The sequence below is a fragment of the Mirounga angustirostris genome, unplaced genomic scaffold, assembly GCF_029215605.1.
Source record: "Mirounga angustirostris isolate CCGP_5_RB_7025 unplaced genomic scaffold, mMirAng1.0.hap1 SCAF_2, whole genome shotgun sequence".
Lineage (NCBI taxonomy): Eukaryota > Metazoa > Chordata > Mammalia > Carnivora > Phocidae > Mirounga > Mirounga angustirostris.
Window position 1 is genome coordinate 100,318,106 of NW_026991710.1, and position 13,838 is coordinate 100,331,943.

The 13,838-nt window shown below is 40.5% G+C and overlaps 1 protein-coding gene across 2 annotated transcripts in view; it reads right to left on the reverse strand.

Annotated features, from left to right (window-relative positions):
• Nucleotides 1-3,023: 3,023 nt before the first annotated feature.
• ANXA5 (annexin A5) overlaps nucleotides 3,024-13,838 on the reverse strand; it is a 32,148-nt gene continuing 21,333 nt past the window's right edge. For both annotated transcript variants that reach the window (XM_064585000.1, XM_045880508.2), the window contains 6 exons: nucleotides 13,580-13,636; nucleotides 7,620-7,713; nucleotides 6,644-6,739; nucleotides 5,069-5,127; nucleotides 4,707-4,829; nucleotides 3,024-3,548 (listed from right to left, as the gene is read on the reverse strand). In XM_064585000.1, coding sequence (XP_064441070.1) covers nucleotides 3,486-3,548; nucleotides 4,707-4,829; nucleotides 5,069-5,127; nucleotides 6,644-6,739; nucleotides 7,620-7,713; nucleotides 13,580-13,636 — 492 coding nt within the window. In that variant the 3' untranslated portion in view covers nucleotides 3,024-3,485. The remainder of the gene's footprint in view (nucleotides 3,549-4,706; nucleotides 4,830-5,068; nucleotides 5,128-6,643; nucleotides 6,740-7,619; nucleotides 7,714-13,579; nucleotides 13,637-13,838) is intronic.

The following is a 13,838-nucleotide window of genomic DNA, read 5'->3' on the forward strand; positions in this document are numbered from 1 at the left end:
AAAAGCACCGAGACTTTCTGTGAAACAGGCCTATTTTGCTTATCTTAAAGCATCAGCACGGAGGGGCAGGCATCTAATTTAATGCACATCTAAGGAAATCATCTCCAAAAAGGGAGGTGTGCAAGGCACCACTTTTGTACTCTCCCTCTGCCTCACTCCAGGTCCCCAGTAACTCCCAGAAAGGCATGTGTCCACTCCTGGGAAGTCCCGTTGTGTGCATCTGCCACCCAGGGGACACCGCTAGATCACCAGGCTCCGGTGGCTAGCAGGGCTGACGCTCGCAGGTCCCAAAGGACTGTAAGCAACAGAGAAGGAGTTTTTAACTGCGCACCACCCCCAGGGGACAGTAGAGAGGTGACAGAGAGGGGAGCCTCATCTGTGAAAGAGGCCTAGTAGGTCTCATCACAGCTGCAGCCTGAGGGGCAGGCTTGCTTAAATTAAACACACACCCTTAGGGCTGACTATAATCCTCTCCAAAGCACTGGGTATTATAGAAGACTGATGAATCACAGACCTGTAGCCCTGAAACAAATAATACATTATATGTTAATTAATTGAATTTAAATAATTTTTTTTAAAATATTTTATTTGACAGAGAGAGACACAGCGAGAGAGGGAACACAAGCAGGGGGAGTGGGAGAGGGAGAAGCAGGCTTCCTGTGGAGCAGGGAGCCCGATGCAGGACTCGATCCCAGGACACTGGGACCATGACCCGAGCCGAAGGCAGACGCTTGACTGAGCCACCCAGGCACCCTAAATAAAATTTTTTTAAAAAATCCTCTCCAAAGACCTCAGAGGACTGGCATTGTCTTCTCAATCTCCCCCTGTGTGATCAGGATCTCCAGTGCCCCCATTTTCAAGGCTGCCACCCAGGAGACAATCCCTTTGATCACCTGGCTCTGGCAGCCAGCAGGGCTAGGGGTCGTGGGAAGCACGGGTCTGGATCAAAGGAAGAGATGGTGCGGGCGGCTACCACACCCAAGCACAGGGAGGGCAGACTGAAACCCACCCTCAATCTTTTTGTGAAAGAGGCCTATTTGCTTGTCTAAGAGCTTCAGCCTAAGGGGCAGGCTTCTGGTTTAGCAGCCCCCACGCCTACCAAGGTGCTCTGGGTGACAGAGACCGCAATGGGCGCTCTCTCTGCGCCTCCCACCACCTTGCTCTGGCTCACTGGTGCTCCTGGGTGGGAGCTGGTGCACTCGTCTGATTGTTATAGCTGCCACCAGGGGATACCTCTTGATCACCTGGCTCTGGTGGCCAGCATGGCTTGTGCTCACAGGGCCTGAAGGGCTGTTACAAATGGAGAAATAGTTTCCACCAGCTACCCGCCCCAGGGCATAGCACAGAGCTAGCAGAGTGAAACACGTGCCCAGTCTTTCTGTGAAAGAGGCCTATTAGCTTATCTTTATAGTTGTGGCCTATGGGGTAGCTTCTAATCAAATAGACGCCTAGAGGCTGACTACAATCCTCTCCACCAATCAGGCAGACTGACAGGTGCTGTCCTCATTTCCTCCCTCAGCCCCACTCCAGGTTAATACTCCAGAAAGGAGTTTCTATAGACGCCTGGGGCACCAGCTTTCGTGGCCAATTCCAGAGGACAAATCCCTTGATAACCTGGCTCTGGAGGCCAGAAAGGCTCTCTTCACCAGTTCAACGGGAGAGTAACAAACTAAGAAACAGTTCTTAACTGGCCATCACCCTAGGACTCAGTGCAAAGAGCAAAGAGGCAAACAGAAATGCCCATCTCTCAGTCTTCCCCTGACAAAGGTATTTTTGCATACCTTAAAAGCTGCTGAGAGTCTGGATTCCAATCAGCCTCAATCTAGGTAATGACTGAGATCCCCCACTCTAGGACACTAATAGGTCTTGGCACACCTTCAACTCCTGAGAGCCACTGAGAACAAAAGTAGGCTGCTTGGACAATCACAAAGGTTTGAGAGACAACCCATGTTCACTGCAGCATTATTTACAAATAGTCAAGACATGGAAGCAACCTAATTGTCCATCAGTGGATGAATGGATAAAGAAAATGTGATATGTAACAGATTATTTAACTACAGAAAGGAAGGAAATCTTTGTCATTTGTGACAACATGGGTGAAACTTGAGGACATTATGCTAAGTGAAATAAGTCAGAGAAAAGATACTCTATGAGCTCACATGTGGAATCCAAAAAAAACAACATCAACAAACCAAAGTTACAGAACAAGAGATCAGATTTGTGGTCACCAGATGGGCAAATGGGGAATGGGGTAATTGGATGAAAGTGGTCAAAGGTACAAACTTCCAGTTTTGAGATAAATAAGTACTGGGGATGTAATGTACAATGTGATGACTATGGTTCACACTGCTATGCGGTATATTAGAAAGAGACAGATCCTAAGAGTTCTCATCAAGGAAAAAAAATTTTTTTTTAATTTTTATAAGATGACGGGTGTTAACCAAATGTATTATGGTAATCATTTTGCAATATATATAAATCAATTCATTGTGCTGTATACTTTAAACTTACACAGTGATATATATATATAGCTTAAAAAAGGTATCATTGTTAATGGTATTGTGCCCAGTGAAATAAGACAGAGAAAGACAAATAGCATTTGATTTCACTCACATGTGGAATCTAAAGAACAAATGAATGAACAAACAGCACCTGTGTGTGAGATAAGCAGAGGTAAAGCCTATCTTGCCCCCCTCTGTCTTTGCAGCACTGTTTGAATGAAAAAACAGCATCAGACCTATAAAAATACAGAGAACAAACTGATGGTTAAGGGAAGTGGGAGACGCAGACTCCCAGTTACGGAATGACGAAGTCACAGGAATAAAAGTAGCAGCATAAGGACTATGGTCAATGATATTGGAACAGTGTCACATGGTGACAGATGGTGGCCACACTTGTGATGAGCACAGCACAGAGAACCTGAATCACTATATTGTACACCTGAAACTAAAGGAACCTTGTATCAACCATAATCAAATAAAAATAATTTTTAAAAAGTTTTTCTGAACACACACCCACACGAGTCAGGGGGAAGGAAATGTTTATTTCTCATTAATCTTTTGAATGCAACCACCATAATTTTTCAGGTTTAGTTTAGTAGCAAACTTGATTAATAACACTTCCAGGAGTTCATCATTTTAAGGCTAAGGTTCTGATTAAGGAAATACAGTTATCAATTTAATATAAATGAAGTTTTTTAAAAAGGCTAAAAGCAGTCGGATCTTCTAAAAGAAAATCTAAATGACCCAGACTTTAGACTTTAGTAACGTAAGTACTACAAAAGACAAAGAGAAAGAGCTTTACTGAACATCAGCAAGAAGCACCGCTATTTCTCTTCTGCAACATGTATGTTTTGGTCATTAGCATGCTAGTATGAATAAGGCAATGTGTCAGGCTCGGGCATACAAACAAGCACAACGAGAGGCTTAGGAAGGTCGCGGCAGCCGTGGCAGGCACAGCGCAGGATCTCTCTCCAGCTGGTTATCTCAGTCATTCTCTCCTCCACAGAGCAGCAAGAGGGCTTTCTTATAGTCCCCAGACGTATCATCCTGAAACCCAAATGTACTCCGTTACCCTCCATGAGTCATAGAAGCCGCAGAAAATCAAAAACTAAGTGTCTGGCAACAAGTTTTATTCATGCGACTTTGCTCCCAAGTGGATAATCTCTGTGTATGTGACTTTCACATCAGGAATGTTATACAAGGAGTTTCCTACCAATGTAACATGTGTTTAACTTTCTAATTTTACCCCTTAAAGGCACAGCTCTGAGACAATGAAGTATGTTCGTCCCTCTGGTAACGCAGAGAACAAGGAAGCTTTTACAATGACATTCAAACCGAGCTTTCTAAACCTTTAAGTTACTATCACATATTATGTGTCTGGCTAAGGGAGGCAATCCTGGGACTGTGTGGCTCTTATGTTTTTGCTTCAAAGACAGAGGGGCAGGATATGCTTTACCTCAGCTTACCTCACACACAGATATATATGATAAATTAATGTTTCAAGCAAAGAGTGCATGTGAGAAGTCTCTAGTGCCCTTCAACCCAGCCACACCTACACACAAAGTTCAAAGCTTGCTTAGTTGAGATCCTGCTTTGCATATGGCCCATTTTCCCTTTTATCCAAAGAAGGAAGAAAGAGAAAAGAAAGGGGAAAAAAGAAAGAAAGAAAAGAAAGTCAAAAGGCCTTAAGCCAAATTTAAATATAGGCCACAGTCTCCCTAGCTTTTAAAGACAAAAATGATAGTAATACCTAAACTCTTTACTTATTTCTGATATGACCTGGCTGGTTCTTTCCTGAACTATGAACTAATACCAGAGACAAGGTGATAACAGACAATGAAGAAAGACCGAAGTGAAAGGAAGGAGGCACTGATAAGGACAGCTGGAACTGATAAAAGAGAGAAAGAACAAACACATTATCTTCAGTGGCGGGGGCTGGGTTTGATGAGTCATCTGTCACCACTACTAAATAATGTTCCTAAGCTCCCCGAGAGCTTCAGCCCCACCAAGAGCCCATCTTTCACTTGGGAGCCATCATCTGTACTTTAAGGAAATATTATAAGCCAAGCTTTATAAGTCATGGCTCTAATCACGCCACTAAAATTTGAAACTTTATACAAGTGGGTTCTCCCATCTGTTGTCTTACATGCTATCTATTGGTCTGCTCTGAATTTCTGAACATAGTTTAAACAAAGGTTCTACTACCTTAATCATGGAATAGAGAGAGGTGGCGAAATTCTTCCTGAACTCCTTCCTAATGTTAAACAAATCAATCTCGCTCCTGGACACCACGACTCTGATGAGGGTATGATCATCCGTCCCTGCTCCCTGTAAGAAAGAAAAAAAGGGAGGCACACTTTCAAAATGTCAAACACAGCATCAAACTTCCCTGAGTTAAGATGAATTGAGAAAGTAAAACAATTTGGTAGAAATCAACTGCATGTTTTAGGAGAATTAAAAAACAAACAAACAAACCCAAAGTCTATCATTTAAATCATAATAATACACAGGGAAAGATAGCTAGAAAGATAAATTAATTAGATGGAAGATTCAAGATATGCACTTACCTTCATAGCATAGTAGAGGGTTTCTGCAAGGTAGGCAGGTATACTTCGAATAGATTTCACTAAGAAAATAAATAATATGGTCAGATGCTATATTGATAGGAAAAGAAACAGTGATTAAAAATCAAAACTTGCTTCATGCTTATTGCTCTACTTATTTACAAGCATAAAAGTAACCTACGCTAAAAAACTGCTCATTTGCAGGCTGATCTGATCTCCATATTCACCAAGTATTTTCTTAAAAACTGGATAGAATTTCCTTAAAGTTCCGAGTTCTGCAGAGAAAGTCGTGTAGGACAGGGCGTGTGAGGTTTTCAACACCCCTCTGTTCTGAGCACCTTTCTGCTATCAGTTTGGGCAGTCTGGGCTGTTACACCACAACCTTCTTCACCTTCAGGAAAGGATACAAACATCCTGAAAGTTTTTGATCCAACATATTCAAGCAAATAACACAAGGTACCCACTCCATCTAATCTTTGACAAATCTTGGGACTATCTTTCTGTAATCTTACCCTAGGTATTCTCTCCAGATTCCTTACTATCCATGATTCACATAGAGCAGCATGAGACTTACGCAATTCAGGAGAGACACCCAGATAAACTGGTAACAGAAAAGAGTATCTTCCCTGAACATGTATGTATGTATCTACTCTGTGTTAGGGCTGCTCAGACCTCAGTCAGCTCAGCTTCAGAAACTATCCCTATAAAAATTCCTTAATATAGAGAAATTAACAATTCATTAATTGGGGGGTGGAGTTAATCTCTCTTCCAGTGCTTAAACAAAACTCAAACAGTAACTAAAAATGCCATTATTTTAAGTGTATTCTAATTATGAAGGGGTTGTGCGAAAGTTTTCTATTAAAATTCATTAAGTGTGGAACTCAAATCAAAGACTACTATTAGTGCCGGTTCATGCACAACTTTAGCTTATTCTCCAGAAGACAGCACAAAAACTCGAGCCCAATGCCAAATACTCAGAACAAACAGAGGTTCACTCCAAACCCATATGAAAACTAGGGTCCCTGGGAACTCACAGACTAGATTCTCCCTGGATTTGGACAGTATATAATACTACCATGAACTGCACAAACTCAGTTCTCCAATTTTTCCAGATCATTCTGAATATTTAGCTAAAATAAATTTCCAAAGTAATCTGAAAACAACCATCATCACATCTTCCATCATACAAAAGATACTTTTTCTAGCTCAGATGCCAATTTCTCAGTCTGCCTCAAAGCTGTGAGGACAGTATTCAAAAGGATACTACAATTCCACCCAGTATCAGAAACAATATTTACAAGCCTCTGAGATAATGCCCACACTTTGGATTCATAAATATTTTAATAAAGCTTCAAAATGATTTTTATAAACAGTTGCTTTAGTATCTCCATAGGATTACATGAACTAACCAGATAATCATGTATTTCCAATATCAAAACAGACTTTGAATTGGAAACGTGGGAGTTTGCTTCGCTCAGGTATCATAAAGAAGTGGTTATTTTCAGATACAGCTTCAACTGAATGGAACCCTTTAGCTCTTAACACCATTAATATTATATACATTGTAACACCACCTACCAACAGCAAGGAGGAGTTGCTCCAAATTACCAGAAGTCTCTCGGTCAATGGTTTCCTCAATCTGAAATCCTGATATAGTCATGTACTTATCAAACACTATAAAAAAGGAAAATGATTTCTCAATCATGTAAGGATTATTCTGTACAGAAAGAAGATACTAACTCTAACCAGGTATTGTCCCACTGAATACAAATCTCCCCTTTTTCCTTGCTGACAGAACCCTGACTTTGTCACAGAGCTTCAATATACCCAAGCCCTAAGTAATGGATTATAAAGGCTCTTTGTTCACTGAGTTCCCAGCCTCTACTTACTAGTTATAACCAATGTAACCCAAAGGTAAATCTACTAGAGAGGATTCTGAGTAATCTTTCCTTATCAAGAACGATAAACAGATATGATTAGTTTACCCCTTTCTTTTCTTCTTGCTGCTAATGTTGATAAATTTGGAGCTAGAGTAGCCCTCCTGTGACAATCAGGTACAGGGCATGAGAAAGAAAACCCCAAAACACCAAGGACAGTGAAGCAGAAAAACAGAGATAGCCCACCCAGGTCCTGCCGAATCAGCCACGTGTTTAAGGCCCCAATTAGTAGGGTTTCCTGTCACTTGAACTCATTCCCACCTGATACCACAAGAACTGATGAATGCCTCGCGAAGAGATCGTGGGTGCCACCATTTAGGACGGAATGCTTGAAGTGAGCCACAGCTCAGTGATTAGTGACTATGAGAGTTAACAATCCAGAGGCCTAGCTCCCTCGTCACCCTGACAGCAAAGGCGGGGACTAAGGATCTCTAGTTCTGTAAAACTACAACAGCAGCAAAGAGAATGATGAGATTTTTCAAGGTTACCAATAGGAAGAAATACAAAAACCGATTCACTCAGGAAGCGCCTATTATAAAGCACATATTTTGGCATACTGGCTTCTGTACTTACAAAATTAACCGAAGTACTGTACCATACACATTCTTTTCACTCACCCCTTCGCAAATGAGACACACTTCGTGTCCCAAAGATGGTGATAAACTTTTCTTCATCTGTCCCCCATTTCAGTTCTCCAGCCTGGAACAAAGCCTGTGAAAATTTCAACCTCAATTAGTAAGCCGTTTCTCCATCTCATGTCCAGGTTCTGAATGACACTGGTGTTTCACTCCCTGTATCTTAATTAGCCTGATTCATCATCTTCTACTTTTCAATTCTTTTTTTTTTCTTTTTTTTTTAAAGATTTTATTTATTTATTTGAGACAGAGAGAATGAGAGACAGAGAGCATGAGAGGGAGGAGGGTCAGAGGGAGAAGCAGACTCCCCGCCGAGCAGGGAGCCTGATGCGGGACTCGATCCCAGGACTCCAGGATCATGACCTGAGCCAAAGGCAGTCGCTTAACCAACTGAGCCACCCAGGCGCCCTACTTTTCAATTCTAATGTTGCCTAAACTCTGTGAGGTGAGTTCGGAGCTATCTGGAGCTTGCCACTGAACTGTGCCACAGAAGATTAATGAGTCAAAGCAATAAATCACAGCAACAGGGCAAGATTAAATGTTCCCAAAATGTCTATGGGACTTCCACGCTTTCAGGGGCAATGGTGTGGTTGGTAGAAATTTCTGCTTACCTCACTGTTGACACATCCACTTACAGACTGGAAAAGGAGCTTAACTACGTTTTGTGTTGTTTACTCGGCAGTTGTTCAGCAACACATGATAAAAAATAAACTCTGTATTTTCTCTTTTCAACTACAGTTTAACCAAAACTAGCTACAAAGAGTTTTCACATTTCTAAAAGATCATAACGAATTTTTAAAAGGTCGTGGGTATAGCACAATGCCTGGCATGTAGTAGGCAACTAATATATACTTTTTGAATAGTTTGAGTGTCTACATTTACTTTTTTTTACATGGAAAATATATGCTTTTTAGTGTTCATATAATTGTTGAAAAAATAAAATTATATACAAACACCATCATTAAACCTGAGTCCACTTATTGAGATGTGGATAATTTATTAAAACCCAGTGAATCAACCTTTAAAATGTCTACACTACCCTTTTGTTCATTTCTAGTTAAGTACACCTATTAAACCAAGACAAATGCAGTCTGCTGAGCCTGCTACTCGGAGCGGCCTTTCTGCTCACAAGCGGCAAACCAAGTAAGGACAGAAGGTGGTGTGATCATAGCACGTGTTTGGATGTAGAAATTTTGATCATAGTGTGTTTAAGAATGTAGATTTCGGTGATATATATCCGTTTTTTGTTGTATTTCCAGGGAATTTTGAAAAATGTATCACATCTTTACACTCAGTTTTGAAATTAATTTAACGATAAAAATAAGTAATATCAATCCTGGTTATGTGAGCATGTTCTTCAAAACTGAGAAGAGACTTACTATGAAAGGCATGCAAGTATCTCAAGTTTAGAACTATATCATGGTATTACAGACCCGTCTTAAAGTAACTTTTTAAGTCTAATAACAAAAATAACATGTGTTCACTGAAAAATTTTGTACGAGATAAAACATGGATAAGAAAAAAATTCCCATGAAGGCCAATATCCCAAAGATATTGGTTACTACCTCTAACATGTTTTCTACACATAGATAAGATATACACACACATTAATACCTACGAGAGAGAGGGTACATCCCCTACTATACTTACAAGCATTCCTGAAGCCCTCCTTTCTTAACAACTATTCCATATTTCTAGAAATCTTCTCTGGTAGGTACAGCAGTTAAGCCTGTTATATGGAATAATTTGTGAAATGGCTATTTTAAACTATAACTCTTCATTTTCTCAAAAGGATTATGTTTGAGATCAATATTTACTCTAAAACTATTAAGTAAATCATATGCAGTAATGATAATCTTCATGTGGAATATTTAAAAGTTTTGTTTTGTCATGTTTTAATGTAAGAGTGCTTTCTTCTAAATGAGGATGATGAACATCCACGGAGCAGCTCTGGATGAGGGCCCCTCACACCTCCTCACCCTCCCCTCTTCCCTCAGAGGGAGCTTTACATTTGAACACAGTTTGATAACCTCTGGTTCAGTGCAAAGTGCAGAGGTTTTGGAGTCAAAAAGACCTGGGCCTCATCCTTATCTGTGAGATCTTAGATGAGTTAATCTCTTGAGTCTCCGTGTCCTCACCTAGAATAAGATTAATATTTCTACAGAGTCATTAATGGAGATTATGCAACTTGTATAACTAATGCATCAAAGAGTGTCAGGTAATCAATAGCAGGTACTCAGTAAACATTGATTCCCAACCCTTCCCCTTTCTTCCCCCTCCTTCAGGTTTATCTCCAAGATCAGGAAAGAAGGTTTTAGAGAGGGAGGAGGTAAAATCAGTTTAACACATTAAAAACGTAAGAAAGTAAAAAAAAAAAAACAAAAAAACCACTATAAATAAATGAATAAAAATAAAAATGTAAGAAAGTAAAGTGAATTATCTACAAAATGTTGAATTCCCAGGTGAATGACTCACTGTGGCTTATCAAATCCCTGAAATGAAAGGAATCCTCTTAGTGCCAGGTATCAGCAGAGAAAAAAATTCAAAAGCTTATATAAGGGCCCTTTGTCTCAGCTTACTCTCGGTTAAGAAAACTTAAATTCCCATTAGTGACAACAGTCCAGCTGCCCTTGCTACAAGAAAGAAATGGGTGTGTTCTTTTTCATAACACCAAAAGGAAAATTATTTTTAACAAGCTGAATTCATTAGTAATAATACATTTTTTTCAAAGATTTATTTATTTATTTGAGAGAAGAGTACGCGCGCGCGCGCGGGCACGCATGTGAGTGTGAAGGGGGGGAGAGGCAGGCCGGGAGGGAAAAGGAGAGAAGCAGGCTCCCTGCTGAGCACAGAGCCCCAGGCTCTGAGGTGGCCCATCTCAGGACTCTGAGATCAAGACCTGAGCAGAAATCAAGAGTTGGATGCCCAATCAACTGAGCCACCCAGGTGCCCCAATAATACATTTTAAAGAATCAAAGACTAATAGCCAGTGTAGCATGTTCTTTGTTGTTCCTGATCACCGAAAGGGTAAAGAAAACCTGAATTCTATTCAAGGGATTTTTTTTTTAAAGATTTTATTTATTTATTTGAGAGAGCTGAGAGAGAGAGAGAGAGAGAGCACATGAGCCAGGGGAAGGGGCAGAAGAAGAGGGAGAAGCAGGCTCCCTGAGACCCTGAGGTCATGACCTGAGCCAAGCAGATGCTTCACTGACTGAGCCACCCACATGCCCCGCTATTCAAGGGATATTTTAAAGTAACTTCATAAGACAGTTTTCAGATGTATAAAGGTTCCCCTTCACGGTCCTGAATGGGCATATGCTCTGCACAACAGGTAGGTGACACCCATACAGCCCCGGTACTCAAAGTGTGGTCCCAAGACCCCAGAGGCATCACCTGAGAGCTTGTTAGAAATACAGAATCCCAGGCCCCACCCGGACCCACTGAGTCAGAACCTGCAGTTTAAGGAGATCCCCAGGTGATTCACAAGCACTTGAAAGTCCGAGAAGCACTGCTATACACTGAGTGCTCTGAGGAGAGAAATCAATGAAAATGAGGGGAAGATGCACTGTTTCCACTCCCTGGCCTCACACTGCGGCAATCCCCTCATTGCATCACCAACTGTGCTGGGAAATGAGCCCACTGCCCACCAATGTAGGCCTCACTGCGGTCATTTGAGACTACTAGAGTTGGCTTCTTCCACCGTGACCACCAAAAAACATCTAGACTACTCTTGAGAGTCCGAGGGTGAGAATCACACCAATTCCTATGAAGCCCACAAATAATTAATGCTTGGAAAGCAATACGTTGTCTCCAACAGTTGGGAGTACAGTTTTGAAGGCCTGATCTAGCACTCTCTTCTCAAGGACACAAATTCCTTCCTCCAAGAAGGCAGAGTTAAGCTGGATTTGTGCTTCCAATCTACATTTAATAAGCCTTTTATATGGTGTAGGTGCTGAGGGGAGAGGAACTAGCAGGCAAGAACACAGACCGTTGTCTAGTTGAAAGAGAAAGGGCTTTGGGGTTAGACAGGCCCCGGTATGAATCCCAGCTCCACTACCGGTCAGTGGTGGCCATGGGTTTGATTCTCAAATCCTTGAGCCTCAGTTTCTCTATCTATAAAAGAGAAATTATTCCCCTGTACTTCAGAGGTATACACTAACCCATTCACCAGTTATATACTGAGTGCCTACTGTATGCTAGATCCAAAGGATACAAACTGAACGGACAGCTCCGAGTGCCCTGGGCAAGCAGTCAAGTAAATAGACAGCTTCAATAGAAGGCAGCTGGACTGCCCCTGTAAGGGGCACCTGACATCCACTTGGGGGGCGGGGCTGGGGGCGGGGAGAGTCAGACAGGGATACCTGATAAACAACTAACCTGAGGACTGACTCCTGAAGAGGAAGTAGTCCGGTGAATGGGTGGAGGAAGGGTCAGGTGGAGACAGAGCAAGAGAGGCTGGAGGTAAAAGCAAGCAAGGGGCAGATAACAAAGAGGCTTATAAATCACATTTAGGGGCTTGAACTTTATTCTGAGGATAATGGTATCCACTGAAGTTTTAAGGTTTTATATAGGGACGTGACACAAGAGGTTTGCATTTTATGGAGAATAGTGAGGGAAGCATCAAATACTGCATAGACAGTCCCCCGTACATGTCCATTTGCTTTCCTTCTGTCTCCAGCAAGGCAAAGAGATGACAGCATTCTGAAACCATTATAAAATCTACCCACCCAAAAGAATAATAATGCTCTCTCTTTCCCATTAGCAAATTCAGATTACACATCCAATTGTTGTTTCATAGAGAAGAGTCAACTGGAGGAGTGAAGATGGCTCTTCCTTTTTCAATGGTGTATGACTAACAATCAGAATTATATATTACTTGGGGCGCCTGGGTGGCTCAGTCGGTTAAGCATCTGCCTTTAGCTCAGGTGTGATCCCAGAGTCCTGCTTCTGCCTCTGCCTGTCTCTCATGAATAAATAAATAAAATCTTTTTTAAATATTTAAAAAAAAAAAGAATTATTACTTGAAACATGTGACCAGAGAAACAGGACTACGGTATGTGATTCTATGAATGCAAATAATTCCTTTATTACCAATTTCCAGTTTTCAAGTCTCATGTTTCAAATTTCCTAATATTTCCCACATTTGACTACTTATGTTTTTAAGTTTTTTAAACATATTTTAATTCCAGTATAGTTAACATACAATGTTATATTAGTTTCAGGCGTACAATACAGTGATTCAACAATTCTATACATTACTCCGTGCTCATCATAAGTGTATTCTTTAATCCCCATCACTTATTTCACCTACTCCCCTGCCCACCTTCCCTTTGGTAACCATCAGTTTGTTCTCTATAGTTAAGATTTGATTACTTGCTAACAATAGTGAGACTATACTAGGATTTAAAAGCCACTTAAGTACAGAATTTCATTTGGAAGTCACTCAAAAGCAGCTGACAAGAGAACAATCCTATTTAGAATTCTATCGAAAGAAAGGTGGAGGAATTCCCAAATACTACGGTAACTGATAATCTACTATGTATTAAAACACCATTTATCACTAAAATACCTCATTCTTTTTTCTTTATCCTCTCCTGCCAAGACACCTACTGCCTCACTAGCAGTGGAATCAATAATACCTATATTTTTTGGTAAAATTACCCATTTCGTGAAGTTCCATAATCACCAAAAATATATATATATCTAGGCAAAATTCACTATTTATATGTAACTCATTTTATTTCATTTCCCTTTTGGGACAAAACATTTAGCTGGCCAGATAAAAATGAGAAAAATATACTTATGAGTCTTATGATTTGTAAAGGGCCCATAAATAACATTATTTTTAGATGCTATCACAATCTATATTATGATTTTCCATTATCATGGATTCTTTTTTTCATTCATATGTCATAATAAAGTCACCACATATCACATCTCACCTGAGCATCTTGTTCAACTTGTGCTTCATCAATTCCAGCATCAGGGTCTCTATTAGCCTACAAGAAATAATGTCACAAAAAAAAAAAAAAAGAAAAGAAAAGAAATAATGTCACATTATTGAATTACATGAGCATTTTTATTCAAAAGGAAAATTAGTTCCACCTGATGATTGTGCAAATAAAGCTCTTTCTCTTAGGAATAATACGATTTTAAGATAGCAATTCTACAATATTTCACATCATTACACAGCACTGTCCA